Source organism: Neopsephotus bourkii, unplaced genomic scaffold (assembly GCF_033783945.1).
Source record: "Neopsephotus bourkii isolate Nb327-2 ecotype Australia unplaced genomic scaffold, CSIRO-AGI_Nbou_v1 NB_1707, whole genome shotgun sequence".
Classification (NCBI taxonomy): domain Eukaryota; kingdom Metazoa; phylum Chordata; class Aves; order Psittaciformes; family Psittacidae; genus Neopsephotus; species Neopsephotus bourkii.
The window spans coordinates 4,194,527-4,210,661 of record NW_026902181.1 but is presented as its reverse complement, the minus strand read 5'-3'; the positions used below and the strand labels follow the sequence as shown (position 1 = coordinate 4,210,661).

The 16,135-nt window shown below is 41.0% G+C and overlaps 1 protein-coding gene across 6 annotated transcripts; it reads right to left on the bottom strand.

The window, feature by feature from the left end:
* Window positions 1–788: 788 nt before the first annotated feature.
* Window positions 789–15,278, bottom strand: LOC133224696 (SERTA domain-containing protein 2-like). Of its 6 annotated transcripts, XM_061376465.1 has the most exons (5): window positions 15,131–15,272; window positions 13,175–13,273; window positions 12,407–12,561; window positions 12,076–12,194; window positions 789–4,457 (listed from the first exon to the last, which is right to left on the bottom strand). In XM_061376465.1, the coding sequence occupies exon 5, from the start codon at window positions 4,451–4,453 to the stop codon at window positions 3,602–3,604; it is 852 nt and encodes a 283-aa protein (XP_061232449.1). In that variant the 5' UTR covers window positions 4,454–4,457; window positions 12,076–12,194; window positions 12,407–12,561; window positions 13,175–13,273; window positions 15,131–15,272; the 3' UTR covers window positions 789–3,601. The 6 variants fall into 6 exon arrangements, with proteins under 6 accessions (XP_061232449.1, XP_061232448.1, XP_061232451.1 ...); XM_061376464.1 differs by lacking the exon at window positions 13,175–13,273 and having other exon boundaries at window positions 15,131–15,278; XM_061376467.1 differs by lacking the exons at window positions 13,175–13,273; window positions 15,131–15,272 and adding an exon at window positions 14,114–14,662.
* Between the last annotated feature and the right edge of the window lie 857 nt (window positions 15,279–16,135).

Here is a 16,135-nt window from a genome sequence, read left to right as displayed (position 1 = left end):
TGCTAGCAAATGTCACATGCTCATAGCAGGAATCCCCAACCCCACCACCCACCCCTTGTTCTACAGGGACAGGACAAAAGGAATGCAATGTTGTAGAAAAAGTTAGTAGAAACTTAGAGCTAACAGCACTAACATTAGTAACAGCTAGAGTAGACACAGAAGCAGCTTAAATATTAACAGGTAAAGTAGGCAAAGCCTATAGATTATGGTATGTGAACTGCAGCAACCCTTTTACGACATGCCAAATGGTAAAATACAGAATTGGCCAAAACCAACCCAGGAGGATGATGACAATGTGTAAGAAGATGACAACTTGGCAGCTGCTTAGTAATGAGACAGCAAACAAATCAAACTAATAAAAAGCAAGAAGGCCGCAGGCTGTAATATTACTATTTGCCTGAAGTAGTACATGAAGGGTGGGGAACTTTGACTTAAGGGTGCAATTGCCCAGGGATTTCTTCGTTCAGTGTTCCTCTTCAGAGGCACCGAGCTCAAGCTGAAGCACTATTAATATAAAGTACTTTCATAAAGGAATCTATCTTTTGTCTTAGGTGGAAGACATGGTGGCTGGCATGCCCAATTTCCATAACAGAGAAGCTGTGCAAGGTATTTACTCTTTCTGGTGAGAAATGAAGGGGGGTGTGGGAGTGTGTACAAGTGTGTACAAGAGTAACAACCTACGGAACACATTACATCTTCATGAGTGAAAGACTAAATGAAGTGTGGAAAGGTACCATGTTTTTCTGGTTTGGTTTTAAAATACGGAAGGCTTCAGAATATAAATGGTGAAACTGCAAAACTGTGGCTTTTATTTCCAAACATACAATAAATAGGTCCACCACAACTAGCCTCTAACTTCATTTTACATGAAAGGATTTTAAAATTAATTTGTGCATATTTAAAAATTAAACTTCCCTTTGCACATAATTCTGTACATAGCTGAACTGCATTACACACCAATTTATGGTCTTGGCACTGTGATGCAAGCAACCAATTAGAAACAGAGCTCTGTAACAAGCACTTCAACAACAAATGCATTCTGCATCGTTGATAAAACATTTACCAACAATTTATTCTTTTTCCAAAGTATACAAAAACCTTCAGCATGTGAATGCTGAAGAATGAGCTGTCTCCTCTCACGCTTCTGTAGGGGCTGCAAGGTGAGTCTGTGGATTTTTAGCAAGTGTTCACTATTTGCTACATGATACAATTTTCATACCAAAATATCTTTACTGCATAGTAACATTCCCTATTTTCAAATGTAAAAAGAAATTGGATGCTGTCTTTTTATCACTCATCACTAAATTTAAAGACATTTTTAACCACAACTGTTTCATCACAGTGCAGAAGGCCCTTAATATTTCAAGGATTTATTCAGTCATATCTTTAATATAAAAGTAGAGGCTGAGGAAAAGCCAGAGTAGTCTATACACAATGCATAATCTGTGTACATTCTGAAGCTGTACCTCTTCAAGAACTATTTATACACTCTTCAAACAAATCCCTTTATCCAGCAATTCAAAATACTTTAGATCAGAAGTTTTATATTAGAATCAATACATTATATGCATATAAATACATTTATACCCTTCGGTTGCTAAACAACCCAGATGGCTGCGAGGATGTGACCCGAACTGCTTCTCCATTGGTTTGGGATACCAAGCTGTAATGGCAGCTGTTAATCAAAATAGTCACAGTAAAAAATAGAGATCTTTGCACAGGGTAGGTGTGCCACAGCATCAATTAAGACTAGAAATAACTCTGTGACACCCTGGTCCCTTCAGCAGGGCTAGGATTTCAACTTCTGTGAGATGCAACACACAGGCAACAGTTTTTATCTCTGCACATGCCCCATTCATGAAAAGTCTCAGCAGAACAACAGAAAAACAAACCCCAAACAACAAACCAAAGCAAAGCTTTTACAACTGCAGAATTTTTTACAAGACAGGTGCTGCAGCTTTCAAGAACGAAGTAAAGGGTTTAGAATTAAAAAATAAAATAAAATTAAGAAACAAACCCAAAAACTAATGTGCAAGTGTGTAATTCAGAAGACAATAGTAAGGATCAGTACAGACCTCAGTTCAAGCTGAAACACAGTATCCACACTGCCTCACGAAAAAATAGTTCTCACTGCAAATCTCATCTTCAGTTAATGAGTGCGCTTATATATACTTATATACACGCCTGCCATCAAATGCACCCTCCTTCCCCGGGCCAGGCTGCAGCAGCAGCAGCAGCAGCAGCTGCTACTATGATGCTCAAAAGCCCATGCAGGCCCCAGCCCCGGCACTATGCCTGAGCGGTCAGACCCTGAGCTCCATGGTACCGACACAGCGGCACAATGGTACTTAGTCATCAGCACTGACTCACCATGCATCCATGAGTATTTCAGGAGTATTCAAAGTAGTAAGCACTGGCGTAGTAAGAAGTGTTTCTCAACTTCGTTTCTTAAAGGATACAGCAATGTTGACTCTCTTCAGTATCCTCCAAAGGTGCTAGAAGTTTTAAGTCTGAAGCGTTTCTTTCCACAATGCCAGGTTTACAAATGTGTATCTTTTTAAATAATATTGCACACAAAAATCATCTTGAACTTTGTAGTGAAAGCAGGTTGAAGGACAGTGTTTTCCAAAATAGATTAAAAAGCTACCTGTACATAGTAAGTTTTAATTTAAAGAACGCCAAGATTATTCAAAATCTAAGCACATAATACTGACAGAAAAATGTTAAATTGCACAATCTACATATAAATTACATTTGCAAATACTTAAAAGTTTTTAAACATTGAATACCCTTGATTTCACAAATCAGCTAGGTCACTGCCAAAAGATCAGCTTAATGAGTTAGAAGTACTTTCCCCCAGAAAAATACAGAAACAAAAAGATCTGCAGTCTTAGATGAAGCACTGGAAAGAGTTAAAGCATTTCAGCTCAGAGGTAGTGCTAAACACATCCAACTAGAAGTCCATTATATTTGAACTATGATGAAATAACGTAGTAAAATGTAGAAAGACTATAAAATTTACAAAAATAAATAGTTCTGAATGCTTTAGAAAATGCAAGAGACTTCGTTGATAAGTGTCTTGATCTGCTTTTCTGACCAGAAGAAAGCAGCGTGTCTCATTTTTAAAATATACCATCTCTAGTAACGCATCTGCAATCCACACAATCCAGCTACGCAACTCGATGGATGCCAACTTGGCATAGACTCTGATATTAAAAATAAAGTGGAGGCTTTGTAAAAGATCATCTCATATGAAATTCGTTTTGCATGTAAATTTCTTCTGACAAATTAAAAATTGCACATAAAAAAGTTTATTGAAAGAGGCATGAGGGGTGATAAGGGTATGTGCCTATTGTTCCACATACGCCCTGGAAGGAAAATGATGATTGCACAGTTCTGATAAATAAATATTTCTTAAAAAAAAAAAAAAAAATCTGCCACTCTTTTGGTTTTGAAGTTTTGGAATTACTTAGAAAATCCCACTATGGACAAATTATTTCAGTTTGTGTTTTAAAGAATTCTTTACAACTTTTCCAGTGGCTTTTATCCTGAAACCAAAGGAAAAGTGGCAGCTAAAAAGTATCTTTGGGTAAAACAAGTATCAGGATCCAACGAGAATTTCCATGATGTGGTCCAACTCACTCAGATCTGCTCTACATATCTGAATGTTGCTTGGTGAAGAAGAATTACAAGATGGAAAAGTTTTCAACGGTTCTTCTGTAGCAAGAGATGGTGGTCTGGGCGGCATTAGTGGAGGGCAACAAAAGTCTGAGTCATACATTGAAGTGTCAATATCTTCAAAAATGTCATCTATCGCCAAATCCTTCAAGTAACTAGTTGAATTTGAAATCTCAAAGGAACCAAACACACATTCAGCTCCCTTCAAATCCTGTCTATCATCTTCTAGTTTTAGACCAGTATTTTCTGGAAACTTTGGCTGGTCATCTCCAGTAGGAACCAGACAAGTAGGTGGGCTTATATCTTCTACAAAGTCTAAATCTTTCAGAATAGATGAAATAGCAGATGACATATCATCATCTGAAACTATCAGCAGGCTATTTTCAATTGGGTCTTCTACAGACCGCAAGTCGCAACAGTTAGACTCTTGCTGGCTAATACCTGAAGGCAACTGGAGAGAAATCCCAGATGATTCCATCCCTGTGTAGCTGTGAGAGCTAGGAGTAATGCCAGGGCAGACATTAACTGGCTGCTGATTACTCTCCTGTCTCATTTCCTCTTGAATTTGCCGTACTGTGTTGGCTATGAGGACAGAGCGGTGCAAGTTTGGTTCCACCAGCATTTTGTATGTCTGTAACTTGGTGAGGCACATATTAAGCACCAACTGCCTCTTAAGCGGGTATGGCAGATTTCGACTGGAATCAAAGGCACTCGAGAGGCCAGCCATGTTCTCCTCATAGTCACTCAGCTTGCGTTTTAGACCTCTCCCCAACATGAACCTGAAAGACATAAATTATGAATTAAACTTGAGCAAGACTATCGCTTCTGCAAGATCTCAACAGATACTTCTGAAAAGTCTGTGGTGCACAATGTACAGGTTAACTTAGAGTCTAATGCCACAGAATACTGAAAGAATTTAATTGAGAAGATGCACTTTCCAGCTCCATTGTTTTGGAGCAATTTATTTTTTGTAAGAAAACATGAAAATAAATATAGTAGCCGTTTTGTAAAAAAAAGCTATCTACTTTCATGTTTTAGGCTGCAGGTTTAATTTTAACTGTACTATGAGAAAATTAATTATTCAAAATCTCTAATAGGTGAGCTTTTTAGCCTCTTCTTTAAATTATACAGCAAACAAATTCATTAATGAGAAACATCTGAATGTCCACATGAAATAAACAAATGCTTATACTAAGGATTATAGTAACTGTACAGACTATTTCAACATTTTCATTTTAACATTCATTCCTAGGTCCAGTAGGTAAGACTTTACAGCTAGTTTCAACACCCATTTTTATCTCTCTGAGGGTCTTGCCCAGTGTGTCTCTGAGAAACCTCTACAAAACTAATCTCTCTCCCTTGCTGTTAACTTGTTTTACTACACTTGAACTACACAGCCAGGCCAGCAAGAGGGCCTCCCATGGGATCCTTATATCCATTCCATAGCTTGGTAGTTTATCTAAATGGGGGAGGAAATTTGTCTGGGCCACAGAGCTCACAGAATGATGATCAGTGCTCACGGCTGCTGGTTCACAACCTGCTCCTGACTTAATGCTAAGGATATCCAGCAGCAGAATATCAAATGGGATTTTACAAGTGACCAATTCTGGTAAATAGCTAAAAGAAAAGAAATAGAATGCAGCTGCTTTCAGTCTGCTTTGTGTGCTTTTGCATTGAAATATGGTAAGTCTAGAACACTGTGGTACAAAAAAAACTACATGCACACACACCTAAAATACATGAAAAAAAAATGAAGCAGTCGTAACTCAAACACCCAATGGCAGATTAAGGGCAGATCCTTCACACACTATGATCCAGACCCTGCATGCTGCAGAGGGCCTCCCAACTTCCTTTTCATGTGAGCACTGGATACTGCCAGCAATAGCTCAGCTGATTGCTGCAGCTGCCAGCTGCTAGCCTGTTGCTACACTTTTGGGGACAAGGAGGAGGCAGCAGGATAAAGCCTCTTTTGCTTTTGGGATTTCTCCAGGTTTGCAGGAAGCACAGCAGGGCTCCATGGCTACATCCATCTGCCTAGACAAGACTGTTGGAGAACTCAGCTCCTCTGGAGGAAAGTGCATACTGCTCCATAGAGTATACAAGGAAAAATATACACTTGCTAGAGAAGCTTAAGACTTCTTGAGCATACCCACTTTAAGGGGGGGGGGGGGGGGGGGGAGAAAAGGGGAGGGAAAGAAAGCAGACATAGCTGGATAAAATTAAATTTGTCATAAAAATGCATTTATGTGTAACAGGTAGTAGCAGTCTGGCCTATAGTTCAGTTTACTAGAGGTTCACTATTAAAATAAAAAAGCTTTCACTGTAATTTTACCAGTGCTGCATTTTTAAACATCATAAGGTGTCTGGATGTGCCTATTTACCTGGATGATCTTACACCTATCACGCACTACTCCCCCATTCCAGCACCCCGTTCAGAGCAAACAGAACCAGACAGTACCGAGCACTCAAACAAAATCAGAAAGCTGAACACAAAGTTCAGACACCAAATATAATAACAGGAAGTATTTTGGCAGGCAGTGCATGTCAGGCATCTCAGTCAAACTATTGACAACACTGTCAGCAACAGGTAATTTCAGACACAAACTATGGAAAATCACAATTATGCAGGATTTTACAGTAAAACTGTTGCTAAATATACCAACTCATCTCATGAAGACAATTAGTGTCTGTAAATCACAGAAAACTCACAATAAAATCAACAACTCTCCATTTTCAGTAGCATTTAAACGTGCACTACCCAAGGCACCACCCCATGCCGTTACTGTAATGAACAGAAACATACACATCACAATGGCTATTTGGTCACTAAGCATCACTGCTCCTACATACAGCACATTTGGCTTTTTCTATTTTAGCTTTTTTGGTTTTCCTCCACTACTTTAAGCAGACCAAAATTCAGACTCATAAGGGAACAAAATTAACATCGTACAGCAAAAAGCAATTCTGACATGTTATACATTCAGAATGCCTGGTTTTGACAATTAACTGCTTTTAATATATTTTAAAATACATATTTACACTTCATTAGACACGTGAAATAACAGACTTATCTATGTTAATTATATAAATACTGTTAATTTCTAACATCCCAAAAATGTGCTAGTATTTAAACTCTTTAAAGCAAGCTTACAAAGCAACTATGATATGCAAGGATATATAATTGAACAAAATCAACTTAAAATGAAATGCTTAACTTTTAAATTCATACAGCAGTCTAATCAAGCTAAACATTTAATCCTCACATATGCAGATACCCTCCTTTCCATTCCTTAAATTTTCTTCACAAAATTTGTCCCAGAGCATTCTAGAAACATGTAACAAAGCTTGAGCATTGACAGCACTTTGAACTACAAAAATGAAGTACAAGAAACATTATTTGCTCCAACTTCAGATATTTCTACTTAACAGACTTCCCACTCTCTAGATGTCAAAAGATATATTTTGTTTTAAATACACACAGTCCTAGCTTATGTTGTAACAATTCTGCCTATTTAGTATGATTTCTGCCTAATTGCAAGGATCCCTAAGTCTCCCTCCAGAAGCAAGATGACTTCAGAAGTTACATAAAAATTTGGAACAGGCTAATGAAAGCCAGAGTACCACTGGTACAGTGCATTTAAAAATTACTAGTGTCATGGTTGCTACAGGAGACATTAAATTTCTGTTCTTGTCAAACACTCGGCTGCTGACCTACAAAACATACAAAGCCCCTTTGTTGCCAGCTAATCTACATTTTATTAGGCCTTTTGCTTTATTTTCTAACATGAGAATCTCTGACAGGGTCATATCCTTAACAGTTCTGTATTTTTTAAGTAACATGTCATTTTGTAGCATTATGTATTAACACACATCCCAAATCCAAAATTCACACAGCAGTCAAATGCACTCTTCTGATAGTGTTACTCTGCAACATAGGATGTTGGTCACATTATTATGAAGTGCTTCTCCACTTCAATTTTTGGTACCAAGGAAAACAAACGCAAGTCCACACAAAAATCCATGGTAGCATGCCCAGACAAAATGACTGCTGCACAGTTGTCAGTCCTTCCAATCAGCTGAGAGAACAGCACAGCGAGTTCAAGGAAGCATAAACTGGGCATAATAAAACACAAAGAGCGTCTAGAAACTGCAATCTCCTTACTCCAGCCTAATTCCAGGAACCTACTCAGATCATGAAAAAACTGGATCAAGTAACAGGATTTCAGAACATGCCAATCTGATAACTGCAATTTGTAAGTAAATAAACTCAATAAAAATCAAAAGTTTACGCCAACTTCAAATGTGAGGTCTATACACAACTGTCCAATAATAAGCTGTAAGCCACCCTTCTCCTGAACTCTTTCTTAAAGTTCAACAACCAATTTTTTTTGAGTTCAGATGCTCTATTTTAGAATCTTTTGTCATTAAAAACCCAAGAACAATGAGGAACACCACATATCCGTAATTTTTTGTCATTTTCTCGTATTCTCTCATTATAGTAATGCAAACTGAGCCACAAACCATTTATGGCAGAATGCTTTTTTAATTACAATTACGTTGCAGATACAGAGAAAAGGAAGCAAAGTGAACTCAGCATTTAGGAGCACCAAATTCATGTAGTTCATGTTACTGAACTACAAAGCAGTCTGCGCTCAGAAATTCTGCGACACCATGTTACTCAGTTCCTTCCAGTTCTATGGAGGACATTTCACAGAAACTCCTCCCTGCTAAGACGGAAGAAGCACCATGCACTGTAATCCTACACCATACCAGGGCTTGAAAAAACTTGGAGGGAAGAGGCATGTGTCTGGGTTGGCAAATCCACACACAATATCAAACAAACAGGCCTGGTCAAAGCATGCAGTTACTCAGAAGAAACGTTCCATGCTATCAAGAAGTGCGTTATGGACAATACAGGACTCGTGCCACCATTTCAGAGGGAAAAAACACAGCTCCATCTGTCATAGGGCCTGAAAGTCCAGTGCAGCTGCTACTGACACATGGCTAGGAAGTACATCTGGAAACAGTCACAAAAAAAGAATGCAGCACGTGAAACCCCTCACTTCTATTTGGGCAAACTACTACTTAATTTCCTCTTCCTCACCTTCCAAAAAAGGTTTTAAGAGCAAGTTAAACAATGTTTAGAACTCTGAACCACACCGAGCTTTAACTTCCAGTAGAGAAAAACTTCAAAAGTAATGAGTATAAAAAATTTAACTAGCACAGCATTGTCTGAATGCGAACTTTTCGTGCACATAACAAGCTAGTCAACTACACAAGAGTGATTCATTTACCATTACAGAATATGTTTAAATAGCAAGATCATCAGTAAGGTACTTGGCCTGCACTACACAGGTCAAAATAATTTTACTGATAGTAGTCCATTCTGACTTTTCTGTTTAAGATGTTATTAAATTCAGACTTGCTTGATCCTTTCCATACAGTCACACTGTTGCATTTTCCAGCTAAGACTGTCTCAAAGTGAAAACACTTTCCCTGTACAACAGAAATACTGGATTTGAACAGGTGTAAGTAAGCACTTCATGAGTGAAAGCTGCCTGTCTAGTTTTCAGTAATGCAACTTCTGTATTAAAGAGTCCTTGCTATTGTAATTTGGGTAATTCCCTTTCAAAGTTTCCTTTGGCTCCTAACTGTAGAAGCCACGTAACAGTAAAACCAAACAGGAGTCTCTTCGGATTATACACTTGTGTTAGTGACTGACCAAAGCCTGCTGAAAACCTGATTTACTGCTCTCCTCTTCTCCATGGACATACATTTCACAAGCATGCATCTATCTGTGGGAAGTGCAAAGGAAGACAAATGTCCTTATCGTTATTTCTCAAAATTACCTGATGTATGTCATATACTATTTTTAATGATAATCTTTCCCCTACCTGACACAGATTTTGGTTTAGGCAGCACAACTTCTTTAGTGGTTTTTATTAAGTTGTGGACTGGCTCTAGGCTAGTATAATGTATACATTTTCCATGTGTAAGCAGCTGCACAAGAAAAGGGTACAGCTGAAGGTATGGTTAGCAGACACAGTATAAATCCCTTCCTCCCATCCAGACTTAGCACTGATCACTTAGATATGAGTTACATAACACAGTAAGCTGCCAGACTGTACAGAACAGTGCATCTGATCTGGTGTCCTCAGCAAGTGCTGGGGATCCCCATATAACATCACATCTTGACTGTTAGCAAGTATTAAGAGGAAGTGAAGGAAGGAGGATTAAACACCTTAGAAAACACCACATGAGGAAAAAAAAAAAAAAAAAGGAATTCGGGCCTGAAAGCACTTTAAAACACACCAAAAATGTTTTAAGTCCACTGCCTCCCCACCCCCCTTCAGCCCTGCCCCAGTTTAGCCAAGATGAGTAACTGCTGAAGGCATGAGTGACTAGAAGTGTGCATACAGGGAGGAGTGCAGTCCTACCAGCTTACTCCCATACCTAAACTCCTATGTAACAACTTCTTTACAGGAGTCACAAATGACCAGAAAACAGCTGCTCAAAGAAGGGAGAATTAATGTTAATTTTTTGATCACCAAACCCTAACCTATAATACATATAAGTCTGTTACTAATAAAGCAACTGGGACAGAATCAAGATACGACACTGTTCAGACTTCATAACAGAATAACCCACATATGCTCACAGAAAGCAAACCCCAAAACCACACAGAAAAAATCCCCACACCTATGGATGTGTACTCAACATGTAGACTAAATAGTATTTGTTAATTAGAGAAGTGGAATGAGAGGAAGACTGAGTCTAGCACAGAATTAGTCTGGAATTCATAACCTTCCCACTGTCACTTCACTGTTTGTGGAAGCAGAGAATAAGTATCATACACCCCGGTATTTTAGGAGCTGAAATTATGTTTACAAAGCATTTGCAGTTTAAGTTTTACCTTGATTTCAAAGCTAGTTTGAACCCCCCCCCTTCCCAACCTGTTTATGTTATGTCTACTGGGATCTGTAAAATTCCTGCACTTAAAGGACATCTTCCTAAATTCCTTACTCCCATTTTACTTCATAAAGCACTGGTAGTAAGAGTTTTGCTTTACACACTAATGCAGCTAGATTTCAGACCACAACATCTCAATCTGGAGAAGAAACTCCTCTTTTAGGATGTGGAACTTCCACACACTAAAACAAGTGGATGTGGGCTCTTTACAACAGTAAATGAACCGTATTCTCAGCACTAGTATCTATCATTAGCAGCTAATATAGACCACTACTCAAGCAGCACCAGTCTTAGTTTCTTCTCTACTTACATAGAAAAAAAATTTCATCCTTGAAAGAAAACAAACAAAATCACTATCACTCTTCTCCTTCCTCTCCCCCTCTATGCTTGTGTATTTAGTTCCACATTTACAAATTTAGTTCCACATTTACAAATAAAACAAATAAAACATTTACAAATAAAAAGGTATATATTTTTAATGTGAGTTTGTTTAGAAGATTCTTTTTTTTTTTTTTTTTAGTGGAAGAAGGGACCAGAATAATTTAAATCAAGGTTCAACAATAGTTAGCAAAAGCTAACACATGACGAAGCGTTGCTAAATCTAGGAACTCCCACAGTAAAAATAAACTGTAATTAAATGAGAACATGAAGGAACCCAAACAACAAGAACCAAACCACCACAGTTCAACCGAAGTATCTCACTGGAGAGAGAAATTATCATTAGAACTACAAACGTGATGATAACACCTCTTCAAAGCTTGTTCTACTCAACTGAACAGTTCTCAACCCTTTTTCTTAACAGTATCTATTTACTTCAAATACAGAGATACTAGATGTATTCACCTACATAACAGTGACATGTATTTTAGGGTTACAGTGATCTGAATAAAGATCCATTCATGATATAACTTTTAACTTATTAACTACATCAGATCAGTACGCCCATACTGTAACAGAAAAATCAGACCACTAATTAAGGATTGTGCATTTACTCTAGCTCTCTGTATGGGATATTTAGGTAAATAATTTCATCTAACAAAGTAGCACACCACTTTTCTTCAGTATCCAAAGTGCTTTCTCCTTGCAAGACAGGACTGTAAACTCAGTTTCAGCAACTGAGCAGTGGACCTCACTGTAAGACTGGGGCCTTGGATACCAAATTTCCAACAGATATGATCTGATGGCAATGTCACACTCTTTGTGACATAATAATACTTTATAATAAAGAGGGGGAATGTAAATTCAGAATACACAAATCAAAGGGCTTATCCTATTCAGTAAGCCTAAAGCACTTCACTTTATATTACATACCCCATTTTTATTTTTCAGTTTACCATCCTAACCTACAAAAATAACATCTATAGCTGATTATCAGAACTTGCATTATGCACATAAGGTATTGTTTCATAAGAACATACAAGTAATTACCCTTAGAAAACAGAAAGGAGTCCAGGCAGGAAGATTCCAGGTTTTGCATAAAGTGTAGTCATTCAATAGTCTTGAACTATTCACGAGGCCAAGCCACCTACTGAGGCAGGATAATGTGACTTAAGGGGGAAAAGAACAAAAAAAAACCAAAACAGTATTTCATTACCATGTGATTTTTTTTTATCAGAACTATTAAGCAAACTTTTTAAGCAATTTGTGCTAAATCCTATTAAAACAGTTAAACTGTGTAAGAAAAACTGAAGTTCATGAATACACAGAAATAAGAGGACCTAACAGTTTCACCTATGAACACATAAACCATGGAAATTACCTTTCATAAATGAATACTACAGAATAGAACGCTGATCCTCTAAGTGTTAGGCTTTAGGATAAGAACTTGCATTGATACTTCTTCAGGTTACTGAACACCCATTTACTGTTGGAGTCGTCTCAGTAATCACATACCAGTAGAGACAATATCATGAACTGTAAAGAATTACATCTTAGAATCACCCCTAACATTTACAAGCTGCAAAAGGAGTTTGATTTTTCTTAAATTCCCTGATTTTTCTAGTTTCAGCACACACAAAGCTAATACAAGAAGATAGCTGGCAGGATATGCTATGGTTGCATATAATATTCAGTGTCACATAATCTTCACCAAAACCCTGATAAAGCAGCATCTGCAGTTTGGGTAGAAACTGCATGGATTAGATCAAGGCACTGGAAATGCTAGAAAATGTGAAAAGGCTGAAGTGACAGTGAACTATGGACTCGACTATGAGATGTGGAGGGAATTGCATGATCCATGCTCTTGAGGTCTCAACTCCACCTAAAGAAGCAAAGTTTTTTAATTCAAAGAATTAAAACCCTTATATAAACTAAGAGCCTACTGTCTGGACTGTATGTAAGGTTTATGTACAATACACACACACACAGAGAACCCTGCCCCTCAACTACCACAAATGAATTACTTCACCAATTTACCACAAGAGCAAGGATCATTACTTATCCAGATAAATACAGTCCTTCGCAATCAAGGATTAGGAGCTCCTAAGTTATTCTACAGATCTTAATACACAGTTAAAGGCGGTCTTACGTTTGAACTGATGGACAAGTAAACGAACACAGTTCATCTTACATAGCAACTCATAGCCTGATGCTAGCAAAGGGTTTGTCCGCTTACAGAATCTTGGAACTGTAAAGATGCAGTAAAACAGCAGTAAAAGGCCCATGGCCTAAGAACGCCAAATCTAACCCACAGCAACAAAAACAGTACTCCCCCCTCCTTCTAGAAGCTAACCTTTTTCCCATCATAAGGAGATCCATGCTATTTGTGAATGAAAAAATAAAACCGAATACACAAATGAAGATTCATAACCTATCTGCTTTGAAACAGCAGGATTTCAGAAGGTCACTACTGAGGTTTATTAAAGTGTACTTGTTAGGTCAGGGGGGAGGTTCACATTCACTGCATTTTCTAAGCAATGAACGTAAAACATCAAATGTTTTAGAATGTTAATTCTCTTTAGTACTAAAGAATCCTGGAGAAGCTAACAAGCATTCTAATTGTGTTGTGTTAGAAGTCCAACCTTTTGCTAGAAGTTCAAGAAGTTACCAAATTTAATTCCTTTATTACATACTTTAAAGGACTCTTGCAAAATTAACTGTTGAGGTTATGATTTTTCCACTATACTTTCACTCGTCCTGACATTAGGACGAGCGTCAGGAAGAGCTACAGACATAAAGTTACAAGTTTTTACAATCTGATTAAAAAACCCCAAGCAAATCCAAACTACACAAGACACATAGTAGCTGCAAGTCACTATAAATTGTATGTTCAGTAGATTCTTTTTTCTGTCTTTTTCTTTGACTATCTCCCCCCAGTTTCCTATGACCTCTTTATGGGTCACTTCAGAAATCTGATATTACACCATTTATTTCAATGTTAACACTATTTTCCACATTGCAGTTCACTGACTGAAGAATATTACCTGAATCAAAAACAAAACAGAAAACTACTGCTCAGGGCTCTTACCTCTGTTTCTGGAAATGAACTGTTCCAACACAGTTTGAAAAATTCCAGGCCTATCTAGGGCAGACATTAGTAACTGCATCTATTAGTGAGATGAATTTACGACATGGACAGAAGAGGCCAAGCTTATGCACTTTCAGTTTTACGCACCTACTTGAAGACCAGACTAACATATACCTTTATCGAGTCGAACAAAACCAGCTATTAAAAACCTAACTGCAGCGAATACACAAATCGTAGCTACCACAGAGGCAGCGGTCACAAGTGCCAAAATTAAAAAGCTGCGATTCAGGGAAAGCCTCCTTCCTGCCACCCTTCCTGCAGCCACTCCTGCGAGTGCACACGTACTAATGAAGCCCAAGGGAGCCTGCCACCATTTGGCCTTTGTGGAAGGAGACTTAGTTGATACTTCCTGCAGCGGCCGCCCGCGCCTCCCCCCCCACCCCCCCCGCAGCAGCGGGCAGCAGTAACCAGAGACAACCTTGGGTTTCCCTAGCTGCGAAAAGTTACACTCCTCCCCTTTCCTCCTCCCCAGCTTACCAAAGACCCCGGCCAAGCTAATTATAACGGCGCTAACAACTTCTACGGCAGTCCCCGCTCCCAACACCCTGCTCCCCAGTCCCGGCCGCGCTCCCCCTACACTTCTCACCCCGCCCTCCCTCCTCCTCCGGGCCCGCCGTGCCACACTCCCCCTCCCGCCGTCCCTCCCCACCTGTCTCCGCTCCACGTCCCCTCGCTCCGCCGGGCCCCCGCCCGCGCCCTGCCCCCACCCCGGAGAGGGCCCCCTACTCCCTCAGGGGGTTCCCGACGCCCCCCGCCCCTCCCGCGCGCCCGGCCCAGCGGTCCCTCCGCGGCAGCTGCCGCCCTCCCCCGCACACCGTGCCGTCTCCCCGCATTCAGGCTCGCCGGCTCCACGGCCGCGGAGGGTCGGGGCTTCCCTCCCGCCTCCTGACCCTCACGGCGCCTCCCCCGGAACCACCGCCCGGCCCGGCCAGACCCGACCCTGCCCGGCACCCCCACCTGAGAGCGGTGGAGCCCCCCGTTCCTCCGCAGCCCGCCGTGCCTTCCTTAGCCAACCGGCCAAGCTCCCGTCGGCGGGGCTGGCACTCCGACCGGGAGAAGGCGGAGGCAGCACCACCCCCGCCGGGCCCCGGCCACGTCCGCTCCGCCCTTCCCTCCGCCCGCGGCACCCACAGCGCCGGCGGGGGGCAGGGGGCGCTGCGTGCGCCGCGCCCGCCAGCTGGCCGCCTTCCCATTGGCCAGCGGCCCTTTCAACCTGCCCAGCAACCATTTTCTCACTGGCAGGCCAGACGGGGAAGGGGGGTTGAAGTCCGACCGGCCCCGCAGCACCGCCCAATGAGAAAGCCGGGAGAGCTAGGGTAGGCGGGGCCGCGCGCCGACTTCCCCCAATCGGAAGACGGGTACCGCTGTGGAGGCGCTCACGCTCCGGGAGGGGGCCCCGCCTGTGCGGCGGGGGATGGGAGACGGTGTTAACCGGGATGGGGCTGCTGTGAACTGAGGTGGTCGTTCCCGGCCACCCCGTTTCCTCGTTTTGGGTTAAACTCAGGGTCGGTTTCTGACCGAAACTGCCGGATTTCAAACAGGGTGGCCCGTGAAGAGCCATCCGTGCTGCTGCCGTGTGCAGGGCGTTCGGGAAACGGCGCACGTACACGCCTGTCAGCCGGCGCTGGCCCACCTCAAACATTGCACAATTCTCCACGCTCACCAGAGCGCCTTTTCCTTTAAAGATGAGGCAGTTTGGGCCACGTTCAAACCTCCTGTGTTTGTTTTCCACGGTTATTTGCGTAAGCGAGTTACATCGGCACAAGTGCTTGTGCAAACGGATTTCAAAATCTGACACGAACCGTTTGTAAAGATCGATTCAGAGCCTTTGCCAGAGCCTGCCGCGGGCAGCCTGGTGGGTCCTCAGAACCCTGCGTGGCTCCCTGTGACGAGCTTAGATTAACCGGTAAAATAGTGAAAACAAAACGGGGGCACATTTGTGCGGGCACGTCCTTACTACTC

Coding starts and splice junctions, on each gene's coding strand:
- LOC133224696 (XM_061376464.1), bottom strand. CDS start 4,453: ATGTTGGGGAGAGGTCTAAAACGCAAGCTGAGTGACTATGAGGAGAAC.